The sequence below is a fragment of the Jaculus jaculus genome, chromosome 19 (assembly GCF_020740685.1).
Source record: "Jaculus jaculus isolate mJacJac1 chromosome 19, mJacJac1.mat.Y.cur, whole genome shotgun sequence".
Taxonomy (NCBI): domain Eukaryota; kingdom Metazoa; phylum Chordata; class Mammalia; order Rodentia; family Dipodidae; genus Jaculus; species Jaculus jaculus.
In genome coordinates, this window is record NC_059120.1 from 18,654,338 (window position 1) to 18,668,213 (window position 13,876).

A 13,876-nucleotide genomic window follows, 5' to 3' on the forward strand; every position below is an offset into this window, starting at 1 on the left:
CCTGTGAACTTTTACAGTCAAAACTTGCACCATTAAAAGCTAGAATTGGCTGGTAGACCGTGTGGGATCATTCTCATATATATTTCCTGTTTTGCAGTCTTTTGTTTCCTGCACGTCCCAGGGTTCTGTGTCTCCAAGGAAGAAATTCCCTAAGAACTTGATTCTTTTTTTTTTTTTCTTCCCTTCCCCTCACGGCCAATAAAGAGCCAAAGGTGGTGTTCCTCCCACCAGACCCCCTTTCTCTCTTGCCAGGTTCAAACATGGCGGGACGCAGCAAGCCCTTCCAGAAAAGTCCACGCTCACTGTCCACTCGGGTCCTCGGCGCTCCTTGCGTCCCTGGCGTCCGTCCTCCTCGCCTCGCTCCGCGGGGTCAGCGCCCAGGCGGCGTGACAGCTGACCCGCTTCCCGCCCCCTGGCCCCCACGCGGGCACCCGCCCCCTGCCCCCAGCACCGGCCAATCACGAGTCAGGCCGCGGTGACTGGCAGCGCCAGCCGGCCCCGCCCCCAGCCTCGCTGTGGCCCGCGGCTCGCTCGGCCGCTGGCGCCGGCGCTGTGTGGGTCGCGCGGGCTCCGCGGCTCGTGTGGAGACGGGTGGCGGGGCGCTCGTCGCTGGTCACTGCTCCGTCGGGCGTGGGCGTCGCTGAGAGCGTCAGCTGCGAGCCCTCCACCATGGACTTCGAGGACGGTAAGCGGCCGCCCCATGGATGGTCGCCGGGGCGGGTGGGAGGCGGGTGGCCTGTGCCGGAGGGTCTGTTTACCTTCTCAAGATGGCCGTGTGGGCTTTGTTCTGGGAGCCCGAGGCCCGGAGCCCGGAGGCGGCCCTCGCCTCTTCCTCCTCGCCGAGCTCCATGCCGGCCTCGCTGCCGGGATCCTGAGCGCAGAAGGCAGGGCCCCGGGTTCGCGTCCCGGCCTGCATCCCCCGCCCCGTGTGCCCGACACCTCCAACTTCCCGGCCGGGCGGCCGGCGCCCACGGGCCAGCGGCTCCGGGTGACCGCTCGACCCGGGCACTTCGTTCCTCCCCGGCTCACTCACGGCTTGCTGGGGACAATGTGCAAAGAGGCTCCCTGGAGCCTGGGACTCCAGATGAGTGCCCAGGACGTCTCCACAGCAAGTTATGAGTAATCACCAAGCTGTTTCTTGCTTAGCAAACTGGGATCTTTAAACACCAGAATTTATCCCGTAGTAAGTATGTAATCTGAAACAGTGAACCAAAGCTCGCTTGCTCTTTTTCTTTTTCTTTCTCTTTTTCTTTTTCTCTTTCTTTTTCTTCTCTCTTCTCTCATTTTCTCTTCTCTCCTTTCCTTCCCATCCTTCTTTTCTTTTTTAGGCTTGTGTGTGGATGAGACTTAAGTTAGAACCCTGGCACAGCAAGCATCTAATGCCCTTCACATTCAGACTTGTCCGGAGCAGCCTGTGTGCACCTTAACTTGATTCACTAAACCAAATTGTAGCAATACCTTTCATCCATCTGACACTAGACACTCAAACTTTCTGCACAAGGTCATCGAAGTAGGACTAATTTGGTGTCTTTAAATCTTGCCCAACTTTTAAAGGAATTAGTGTCAAGATAAAATGATATCTGTCTCACTCTACCTATATGTATATCATCTATATGTATGTGTATTCACACACAGACATACACACACACACATATGTATGTATATATGTAATCAGGGTCTCACTCTAGCCCAGGCTGACTTGGAAGTCACTATGTAGTCTCAGGTGATTCTCATTTAGACTCATGGTGATTCTCCTTCCTCTTCCTCCCAAGTGCTGGGATTAAAGGCGTTGGCCGCCATGATTGGCTCTATATATTTTTGACAGGGAGACCTGGGAATGAGCTTGTAGGATTAAACCGGATTTAACCCAGAGGAACCCGAATTATTTCTAAATGAAACGGGTTTGCTGAGTACTTAGAATCTTCTCGTCTCACCCAAAAGTGATCTTAGTGAAGTGTGGTCTTAGCCTAGGCCTTTTAATGACTTGCCACCAGGAGTTCAAGCTGACAAATCTGAGTACATACAAGGGACAGAATGACCTTTTTGTGTATACTTTTCAGTTGCTCTGAAATGGAAAGTTCAGCTCTTCAGTGGAGGATACTGTGGGTGATTTTTTAATTGGGACTCATTTTAATATAGATGGTTTTAGATTATGACTACTTGAGGAGGCCAGAGCTGACAGTAAAAATAAAAAAAAATACTTTGTGTTTTCATACCGAATTTTGATGACAGCATCCTCATACTTTGTAACCTGAGTGGCTGTCATAATTGTGTTGGTGTGTGTGGGTGGGGGGTGGGGGGTGGGGACAGTGGGAGCAGTGTCAGTAAAGGGATCCATTTTCTGTAGAGAATTGAAAAGTAATAATAAAACTTAGCATGTTGGCTTTTTAATGATCGTTACATGCTTACAATTATAGCTGAGTTATGATGAAATATCCTCTGTCTGCCCATCCTTAGCCACCACTGCTGTATTTGGGAGATGGAATTTGATTCACAATGTATCTGACTAGAAATGTGTTCACATGTAACCCTAAGTAGTGTTAGAAGCCCCTGCATTAAATTCTATTCTTCGAGTATTTCTTTGTGAAGTTAAATGAATGAACATTGTGTCTGGATGGACACAGCACAGCACATGCCCTCATGCAAGGTAGTGGTTTAAATTAGGTTGTTCCCCCCCACCACCACCCCAAACTCATGAGTTTTGAGAGCTTGGTTCTCAGCTGATGGCAATTTGGGAGGTGGAACCTTGCTGGAGGAGGTGTTGGGGGTGGGCTTGGGTGCTAAAGGAAATACTAACCTTGAAATATTTTTATTACATAGAATCAGTTTTCAAGTGTGCCTGCTTTTTGCATTTGATACATAATGTGTATGCCTTTTTGTGGCTTAATATAAACCAATACTGAATCCCCTCATTTGGCTATTATTATATAAAATATGAGGTGCCATAGACTAGTTCTTTTGCTTTGATATTAATTGGATGATGAACCTGCCATTTGGGAGGTAGTGAAGGAGAGATACATGCTTTCTCAATGGATATTGATAATTATCTGTACCCCAGTTTTGCAGATAATTGAGTTAATGCCATTTACAAATTAGGCTTGTTTTTGAATAACTGAGCATGTAATTTTGGGTTTTTGCTAATATTGCACTAATTCCTTTCTGTTAAATGTGTCTTCATAGATTACACACACTCCGCTTGCAGGAATACTTATCAGGGCTTTAATGGTAAGTATTTTCTTTTATTTTTTTTCTCTTAAATTTGTTGAGGTGATATCTTTTAGCTTTTCTCTTTATATACATAAACATAAAAGTTTCAATACAAAAATCCAGTCCCACTTTGGTTCTGACATTCATCTAGTCCAGTGTTAATATTGTCATATTGTTGACTGTTCTTTTTTCTGTTTTTTATCTTTTTGTGTGCTGGGCACCACCAGGAGATTTATGAATGCTACACAAGTACTCTACTACTGAGTTACATCCCCAGCCCTATTTTTACCATTTGAATTTGGGAACAGGAAAAGTTAGGAGTTAGATTACTTTGACTTTTTGTCTGTTTTATTTTACTTAGGATTCTTTAAAATTTCCATATGTCCTGACTGCTTTCCATGTAAATGAATTGTAAGACACTGGCTGAATTATTTTGGTTGAATTAGTCTTTGTAGTTCAGTAACATAGATTAAGTGGATTATTAGCTTTGGCCTACATAGCTTCTGTTGTGATGCATTTTGACTTTGCTTTTGAGGCCATCTTTCTCAGTGTGTTCAAATGTGTCCAGAGGCACACCTGCAGACAGACTGCTTATTAGCAGAAGCATAAGGTTGAACTTATAGCTAAATAAAACTATAAGAGATATGCATAATACATTGAATTTTGTTTTGATAACTATTATTACTCCTCAAGATAGGGTAATAACACAAGATTTTAAGCTGAAGTAAGCATGACTAGTATTTTTTTATATGATAGCGATACAGATAGATATAGAGAGAGGGAGGAACTGAAGGAAAAAAAAAACAGATTTGGAATGATAGAAGGCTTTATTTCAGAAATTTCATTTAACTTTTAAATACGAAACTTGAGGGCTGGAAAGATGGTTGAGAGGTTAAGGTGCTTGCCTGCAAACCTAACAACCCAGGTTTGATTCCCCAGTATCCACGTAAAGCCAGATGCACAAAGGGGCACGTACATCTGGAGTTCATTTGCAGTGGCTGGAGGCTCTGGTGCACCCGCTGTCTGCCTCTCTCTCTCTCTGTCTTGCTCTGCTTGGAAATAAATAAATTAATTAAAAAATTTTGAATTGCAAAATCACACAGGCCAGAAGTTTGTTTTATTATTAATGTATTACTATTCAAATCTAATCCTATAACTTGGGTTTGTTTTCTTCTAATTTAATTTTAGCATTGTTTTAATTTCAGTAGTGGTGATTGTTAGAATTCCATAGTAGCATTTTTAGTATGTATGTTGTTAGATTGAAACCTGCACCTCTTGATTCTTAATTTTAGGGCCATGTTTCCTGGCTCTGTGTGTGGTGCCAAGGACTATGATTTTGGCTTTTGCCTCTTGTTTGTTTTGTTTTTGTTTTTTGTTTTTTGGTTTTTCGAGGTAGGGTTTCACTCTAGCCCAGGCTGACCTGGAATTTACTATATAGTCTCAGGGTGGCCTCGAACTCACTGTGATCCTCCTACCTCTGCCTCCCGAGTGCTGGGATTACAGGCGTGCGTCCCCACGCCTGGCTGGCTTTTGCCTCTTGTTAAGGAATACTGCTTGAAAATACTTTTAGGTGTTAGCTCCATTTTATAAATATGGAACTTAACTTCAAAGATTTGATTGACTTCATTTGACAAATATATGTTTAGTGCCTGCTGTGTGTTAGGAATTGTTCTGAGACTACAGGTGTGACCAGAATGAAATGTTTCTGTCCTCTAGAACTTTCAGTCTAATGGCCTGAAGTATGCAGAAAGAAAGTGCATATATTGTATGTTAAAAGATTAAAATTGTTTATGGAGAAAAATAATGTGTGTGCTTGCATGAGTGCTTGCTGTGGCTTTAAAGTCACTGGGGATAGACCCAAGTAAATAGGGCATTTGAGCATAGATTTAAATGAAATGAAACTTTGAGGCAGTCTAGACCAAGAATGTGACAGGCCATAGGAAATAAAAGATGTGTAAGTACCAAATGAAGCCCACAGTGTATTTCATCTTTCATTCAGTCTTTGTAGTTTCCAGCTTTCTACTGAAATAAAGGAGAAAGCATTAGAGAAAACCTGTCAAGATACAGGTTTCTTTCACACTACGTTTTGCAAAGGAATGTGTGTTTACAGCATCTCACATGTTTTCTTTTTTGCTCTATGCTACCTTTTCCTTCACAAATAGCAGATAGGAAAGGAGAAGTTCCTGGGACAGGGAACAGCCAGAACAAAGACAGGACTGAGCTTCAAAGAAGACGGGTTTGACCAGATTATTTCTGCTGAGCAGTTTGAACGAAAGGCTAGAGAGGTGAGGTATAGCCATAAGGCATTGAAAAAATCCAGGGTAATTTGCTTATGTATAAGAATAGAAATTGAAGACCTGAGAGAAGGGGGAGGTAGTGAGCAGTGCAGACACAAGGAAAAACGATTTGTAGCAGAGAGCACATGGAAACATGAATGAACATCTGTTGTGTTCTAGAAATGTCAAGGAGCCTCACTCATGTAGGTGGAGTGGAATGAACAAGGTTTAAGGGAGACAACTGAATTAGGAGATAGTAGGGTAGATTGGGTTAGGGTTCTCATCTTGGGCATTGTTGGTATTTGGGATTGGATAATTTTTTTTGTTGTGGGGCCGTACTCACCTTGACCCATACTCACTCGGTGACAGTAGTATCTCTGCTCCTGGCTTTCATAACCAGAAGTATTACAGACTGCCGCTGTGCCTCACTGGTTGAGAACTACTGCTGTAGCACTTTGTGTTACTATAAGGTTTTGGCTCTGAGTTGGAATAAATGGGAAGCTGTCAGAGTTCCTGAGCACTGGCATGAATTATATTTAACAGGATTATTCTGGCTTTTTTCTTTAGAATCCACAGGAAGTACAAATGGAAGTGGGAAAACCAGTTTGAAGACTTCTGAGTAATCTGGGTTTAATGGTACTCAGAATCACTGGTAGTACAGAGGTCGTGAAGACCTAGTGTAACATGATAGTTTGATACATTAGTTTTTGCCAAGCATTCCACAACCTTCTTTATGTTTAAGTTGCCAGCTTTAACTTTGCAGTTTATTGTTTTTCTGATAAATGATCCAATTAGTAGTATAGATTTGACTCAAATTATTAGGCCAGTTTTCTTTTCTGAGTAAATTCCTTCCTCATTTAATATTCATAGTAAAGAGAATTTTATATTTCTTTAGCTGTACTTACTAAAAAATTATTGGTTTGAGAGAGAAAGAGGCAGAGAGACAGAATGGGCACACCAGAGCCTCCAGCCACTGTAAATGAACTCTGGACTCATATACCACCTTGTGCATATATCTTACGTGGGTACTGGGGAATTTAACTGAGGTCCTTAGGCTTTGCAGGCAAGCTTCTTAACCACTGATCCATCTATCCAGCCCATATAGTTGTCTTTTTTAATATACTTTTATTTTTTTATTTCAGAGAGAAACACACACACACACACACACACACACACACACACATAGAATTGGCATGCCAGGGCCTCAGCGATTGCAATCGAACTCCAGATGCTTGTGCTTGTCTCATCTTTGTGCTTCTAGTTTACATAGGATCTGGAGAGTCAAACATACGTCCTTAGGCTTTGCAAGCAAGCTCCTTAACTGCTAAGCCATCTCTCCAGCCTTAGTTGTACTTTTAAAATTATTTTAAATCATTTTTGTGACCTGGAGAAAAAGTTTTTTAAATCATCTATTTGTCTATAGTGACACTGATGGTATATAATACAAAGACTCCCTCTGTAGTGACATGTATATAATAAAAACTTTTCTTCTTTAATAACAGTTGTGTGAACAATAGTTAAGAATCACTTTTATATAAAAAGTTTTTCTTGTGCAGTCTACAGTTCCTGATATTTGGTAAGTGTTCAACAAATACTAGTCCTTTTGTAACTATCATGAAAAAAAGCACAGAATATAAAAAAATACACAAAAAGTATTTAGTATCTGAAGATAGCCTCTGATAACTCAAAATCCAGCAGAAGTAGCAAAGTATCAGACTGCTCTTTGTACTTGACTAAAGTCAAGATTATTATTATTATTTTTTTTTATCACGCACACACATCTTGCAGTTACCTTTATCATCTTACTACAGTAAGATGTTGGACTCCTATTGAGGCAGGCACACACAGGGCATAGTTGTGCCGTCTTGGACACTGCTTGGATTGAACAGTAAACACACCCTACTTGTAAACAATGCGCCTAGCAACCCCCACCTGTACTGAGCTGTATATACAGTCTGCTTCATGCAATGAACTCGTTTTCTTTTCCCCTTAGTAACCATTCTTCTTGCTCAGTACCCATTGAAATATATTCTTCCATTTTATTTTTTTAATTATTTTTGTAGTCCGAGAATACAGTCAGGTTGGTAACATTGTTAGCCTCCTCCCTGTCCTCCCCCCTTGTTGGGATACATGAGTTGTGCATTGTGGGGTTAGCCTTTAGTTTCAGGTAGGAAGAAATGTTTCTGCGTGTCATGACCCAATGTGTGGCTCTGACCTTCTTTCCACCTCCTCTTCCGCGAATATCCCTGAGCCATATTGGGTTCATTTTAGGTCTACTTCAGTGTTGAGATCTCTGGATATCTGGTTTGGTGGAAGTTGAGTGTTCTCTGTGTCTATCTCCTTCAGCGTTGTGCTAGTTCCCGGTTCGCCAAGAAAACAGTATTCTTGTATGTCTCCCCAATTATTCTTAGTTTCAGCTGGGGCCCTTTTGAGGTATGATGATGTGGTTCTCCTTAGGATCTGCATCTGTCTGAAAAAGAGAACCAGATTTTCCAGTGGAGAGTAAAGTTAACACCAAGTAAATGTGATAACCATTGTTTTTTAGAGATAGTTTAGTGGAGAGTGGGCTCATTTTTGGATATGGTTCTGACTTGTTTCCCAGCTGCAGGTATGGGTTCTGTTCCACTGAGCAAATCAGTTTGCCGAATCGAGAGCAGCTGGCTTCCTACCATGGCTATGCATCACTGTTGCCCTTGTATGAGGATCACGTCAGGTTGTTGGCTGTTAAGTAGGTTAGACCATGTGTTGCTTGGGCAGATACTGGTCTTTATCCCCAGTCGCTCATGTAGCACCTTCGGCACTAGACGCACTATCTGGGGACTGACTTCCTTTCAGCTTCCAGCCCTGTCGCTCCATGCTACATACCAACAGTGAATGGTGTCTTCAGCAGTAGGGTCTTACCACTAACCTATGGTGGGTCCTCAAGTACCCTGACATAAATCACCTGGAAGTGTGAATTGTATATTAACATACTTATTTTCTTTTGTAGCAACCACTTCACTTCTTTTGAGAGAAAATGTCAGCTGAATGTCTGTGTAGAAACCATAGGTTTTCTGTCCCAGTCTTTCCAGTAAAAAAAGTGTTCTTATAAAAAAGTGGCTAACTTAATGCCCAAACCAAACATGGGCACAATTTTTTTGGAGAGAAATGTAACACTTTTATATGTAGCAAATTGTTCTATGCATACTTATTTCATTACCTTGAATATCAAAAAGATGTGATTAAGGCAAAAGTCAGTATTTAATAACATTGATAATCCATCCAGGATGTCTTTGGTGAAGATGGCATTTATTTTTATTCTTCACTGTGGGTGTATGACCTTATTACAGTGTTTACTGTTCACTGTGGTGCTACCACCTGGATTTGTGCTGAAGTTTTCTCTCTCAGTGCTTGCTTTTTTTTTTCTTTTCTTGTATCCTTAATACAAATATCACCAACATGAAAAAGGCAGATAATATCCTTGTTCGTGAAAATAGTTTTGTCTTTGTGGGCTCCTGGGAAAAGCCTCAGAAACTGAGTGGTCAGCAGACCATTCCATGAGAATTGCTTCTTTAAGACACATTAAAAATTAGTACATTTACGACAAGGCCACAAACAGCAGAATATCGTAATACCACAGAACAGTTATAGGACTTTCAGAAATAGAAGAAAGGTGATAAGCCTATTAGTAAAACTTTCATTGAATATATGTATTTGAATTCGATTTTAAAAGACTAGATGATTTCAGATGTTTGGGGCAGTAGAACAAAATGTTTCATGTAGAAACAATAACAGGAGGGTAAACAGGAGGACACCTGTAAAGCTGTAAGACTGGAAATGCATTGCTTCTCTTTGGACTTTGCTTCCCAAATCTTTACAATGAAAAGATTAAGTTTAATCATTTAAAATTGCCAGATTCTAAGTAGTGTTTTTGCAAAGTTATTTTTATTATTATCAGGAATAGAAATAGTTATAAATGTAATTTTATATTTAAAAATATAAGATATTTGTTGTAGATATACTATCATATTTTTGACAAAACAGCATGATCAGTAATGAAGTATTTTAAGGGACTTTATAGGAAACAAATTCTAAGTGGTTAATTTTTCATCTTTATAATCTTTGTAAATTTTTATAACCTTATATATTTTTACTTCAGAAGCTGGGATATAGGTTGTAATTAGTTTAATTCTATAATCTTTTTAAAAAGGAGATTATGAGAATTTGTATTTATTTCTATTCTTCAAAGGATTTGGTAGTTTAAGTGTTCATTGAGTCTTTGTTATTTTCAAGCACAGCACCAAAGATTGGTCCCAGTTGTGATTTTAATTTTCATGATACCTGTGTCAGTACTGTGAACATGGCATGTTGAAAATACGACATCTTGAGAACAATTGGATGCAGAAAACAAGTTTAGTATATTGATGTCACAGTGTACTTAGAACAAAAAATAATTTCTGATATTAAATGTCAATTTTTGAGGCTAGGAATTATATGTTATCTTTATATCTGCTATAGTACCAACTATAATGCCTTATAGTAATAGTCCTGAAGTCAAATGTTGGTAAAGTTGAAAAAGAATTCTAATGTAGAACTTTATAGTAAGTATGTTTTTCTTTGAAATAAAGTTTTGATAGCAAATAGTGGTTGTTCAGTAGATTATCATCACAGTATTTTTTTCCTTCAATAGCTAATACAAATTTGGCTTAAATATTAGTGTGAATCATTACTTTATATGCTTGATGTTAGTATTTGCATTTTAATGCAAAAATTTTGTAGAGAGAATGATGTATTTTAGTGACCATTTCATATTAACTCTTTTAGGAATGGATCGTGAATTTGGCCCTGGATCTTATGGAGGTCTGACATTCAAGAATATTTATCTAAAAATTCTTCTTTTGAGTTCCAGTAAAGGTGAGCATCATTTAATTTTTTTTTTTTCTTTTTAAACTCTTATAGGAATGGATCGTGACTATGGCCATGGATCCTATGGGGGTCAGAGACCCATGGATTCCTACCTAAACCAGTCATATGGCATGGACAATCACAGTGGTGGTGGTGGGGGTAGCAGGTAAATTGCTTCATCACTTGGCCAAATAGACAAATATAAGATTCTGGTATATCATTTTAAGTGTGTCTTAGGCTTGATACGATACTTTACTGTTTGGTATTGAGTAATCACCTTAAGTATTTAAAGGTGCTTATTAATGCACCTAAAATTTTTCTTAGGGTCACTGGTAGACAATATTTTGAGAAAACACCAAATAAGTTACCATTTCAGAATAGCAGAATAAGGTATTTGTCTTTAACAGTGAACACTTTAATTTTTTTTTTTTACTTCATTTACCTTTAACTTCTTATCAATCAAAATGTCCTGAGCAAATCATGTAAAATGTTACTGGAAATATTTTTTGTGAAGCTTTTTCTTAATGTTTAATTTTTTTGTAATGTGGGTATTATGAGATACAGCAAAATAATCTGACTAGAATGGATTTAACTGAACCAGTCTAGCAGCTTCAGCTTCTAAGAAACATTTCAGATAGATTTTCTTTTAATTTTGAGTTGCAAGAATATACTGTAGTAATAGAAATGTTCTTTAAGTCATGTCCATGTTATTTACTGGCAGTTAGTACTCATACCTGAAACACTTGTGCTTTAATTTAGGTGCATTGCATTATATTACAGTCATGAGTACTGTACCTTCAATACAGTCTAGATGGTATTTCTGAACTGTGTGAGGCTTTAATCTAGCTAACTACCTCTAGGCCTGAGGGTTGTCTATATTTCAGTAACCTTATGGGGTGTACTTGTTGAGACACAATGCTTCTTTCTTAATATCAAGTGAAACTAGTCAGGAGACATTTGGAACCATCGTCGTCCTTCATAAGTTCAAGTTTCTGGACTCCCTAATGATGGACTTAAATGATGCTTGCTTGCTTCCTGCTTCCTGTGTGCCACTGTGGTCATAGAATAGTAAAATCAAGGAAATGAACAGTTAACATTTTCCTTATGTGATAGATACTTTGAAATACACACTTGGAAAGAGGAATTATAATTTTTATATGGCTACTTAGGATTCTGAAGTAGACAGTATCCTCTGTTGAGTGATCTGTAACTAAATGAACCAAAGTCACATCATATAAATGTTTAATGTATCAGTCATTACCATCTTACATTGTAAATGTAATGTGTATAAATTATTTCTGTAGATGTTACCATCATTCATCTCTTGGATAGTTGTGGGCTTTTATAAAACTGTCATAAAATAACAAGCAGCTTTTGTAATCCATGTTTTGGATCCGTGATAAGTAAAATGAGCTGGTTTTTCTTTAGAGGAGACTGTATGCTCCCCTTAGAGTAGTTTTATGTGATAATTTTCTGACAGGAAGTAATTTTTCAAATAACTGATGGCATTATAAAATGTATTCTCTCTCATCTGTTTTGAAAATTCATATGCAGAGGGTATATGTTGGTCATCTTACTTTTATTTTCTATTTTATGTGTTTATTTTTCTAGATTTGTTAGATGTACTAGTCTATAAGTACAAAGTGTTTAAGAATTGGCCTTGGCTGACGTTTGGTAGATCATCATATTTTATAACCTGATTAGATGCAAGAAGGCAGTTTAGTGATATAGATTTTTGGGGTGCAACAGGATTGCTCTGTGTCACAAATAGCCTACATCTGTTTAGTCTTCAATTTGTGTCCCTATGGAAAACCAAAGTATTGTAAATTGTTTGTAATTTTCAAAATTAGGGATGGATTCAAAGAAAGTTTGAATAGTTTGTGACCTTTAGCAAATGATCTTTCTAAGACTAGGGCTGGGCTTAAACAATGTCAGACAAATCTTGATAAAATAGAAAAGCTACTAAAAAGCAGATTTTTAAGCTAAGGTTTACTTAACTCAATTCACATTTAGAACTGACTCAGATAGCTTTCTGTCTGGTCTCCTTGAATTGCCCAGCCCTAATCAAGTGTGAACAAAAGTAGAGCTATGCAAACCAGTATGGTATAGATTAATTTTAGTTGATAAATGTCATCTGATAATTTGTCTTTTTTGAATTGTCTAACATTAGTAAGCTTACTTTTGTTTTTTCCCTCACTGTGCAACTTTTCCAGGTTTGGACCTTATGAGTCTTACGACTCCAGGTCTTCTCTGGGTGGGCGAGATCTGTACAGATCTGGCTATGGTTTTAATGAACCCGAACAAAGCCGCTTCGGAGGTAGTTATGGTGGTCGATTTGAGAGCTCCTACCGGAATAGCCTTGACTCTTTCGGAGGTAGAAACCAGGGCGGGTCTAGCTGGGAAGCACCTTACTCCCGTTCAAAATTGAGGCCTGGGTTTATGGAGGACAGAGGAAGAGAGAATTACTCTTCCTACAGCAGTTTTTCTTCACCCCATATGAAGCCTGCACCTGTAGGCTCTCGGGGGAGAGGAACGCCTGCTTATCCTGAAAGTACGTTTGGAAGCAGAGACTATGATGCTTTTGGAGGACCATCAACAGGCAGAGGCCGAGGCCGAGGAGTAAGTACAACAGAATCTTTTCAGATTCTTTTCAATAGTCACTCTTTTAAACCCTTTCAAGACCATGGTTTTCCAACTAGAATGAACACTGTTCATCCCAGTGTATTTTAAGCCAAAGCTGAGTTACAAGCATGAGTTTTAGGTTGACAGTAAAAGTTTTCCCAGCACCTCAGAATATAAGTGGCAGTTTGAGATAATCATAAAGTTATGCCAAATCTCCCTTTATTAAAAAGGTGAGGACATTAGGTCTGGTCTAAAAGGGGTTAAAAGGAGTTGCATTTCCTTCCTTGTAAACACTAGCAGTTTTGCTAGTGGGACAGTTCTTGGAATATTGTAAAAGCTAACTGAACCCTTTTTGAGTTTTGGGTAGGTTTTAAAGGTGCAATGTATGATAAAAATGTTTATTTCCTGCTACTAAACTCTAGCAAGTGGAAGTTCCTCAAAGCTGCACGCTTTTCCTGCTACTTACTAGAGAACAGAAGTTGTGCTAGGTGAGGAGAGCACAGCTGTTTTCAGTAGCAAACGTCGATGTCCGTAAGATTGTAGAATGGTTTGTGGTCAGACTAATTTGGCTAATCACTCTCCTATGGTATGTCCTATTGATGGTGGTTTTAGTTCCCTGTGTGTCACTAGCTTTACCATTGAGAAGTAACGTCCTGTCTGTATAGACATGCTAGGGCTCCTTCCTAGGAAGTAATATTTTGTAAGCCATTGCTTAATTGAGTAACTATGCTAGTTTACAGATGTTCGGCTTCAGGATATACATTGTAACAGTTATGCTTTATGGTCTTGGGAAACTTGACATGTACCTAGTGAAGGCATATAGATTGTGGGATCAGGAATTTGATCATATAAACACTATTGGATTTTTGCTGTAATATAAGACTTTT

At 39.2% G+C, this 13,876-nt stretch overlaps 2 protein-coding genes across 2 annotated transcripts in view; both read left to right on the plus strand.

Moving 5' to 3' along the window:
* The first annotated feature begins 554 nt into the window (after window positions 1–554).
* On the plus strand, window positions 555–10,537 carry Znf326 (zinc finger protein 326). Its single transcript, XM_004653672.2, has 4 exons — window positions 555–685; window positions 3,181–3,225; window positions 10,287–10,322; window positions 10,422–10,537. The coding sequence occupies exons 1-4, from the start codon at window positions 670–672 to the stop codon at window positions 10,535–10,537; spliced, it is 213 nt and encodes a 70-aa protein (XP_004653729.1). The 5' UTR covers window positions 555–669.
* Window positions 10,424–13,876, plus strand: part of LOC123456067 (DBIRD complex subunit ZNF326-like) — a 75,686-nt gene continuing 72,233 nt past the window's right edge. The window contains exons 1-2 of the mRNA XM_045138691.1: window positions 10,424–10,533; window positions 12,870–12,986. The gene's annotated coding sequence lies outside the window, so the exon portion shown is untranslated. The remainder of the gene's footprint in view (window positions 10,534–12,869; window positions 12,987–13,876) is intronic.

Coding starts and splice junctions, on each gene's coding strand:
- Znf326 (XM_004653672.2), top strand. Junction 3,226..10,286: donor TACTTATCAGGGCTTTAATG/GTAAGTATTTTC, acceptor TAACTCTTTTAG/GAATGGATCGTGAATTTGGC. Junction 10,323..10,421: donor TGGCCCTGGATCTTATGGAG/GTCTGACATTCA, acceptor AAACTCTTATAG/GAATGGATCGTGACTATGGC.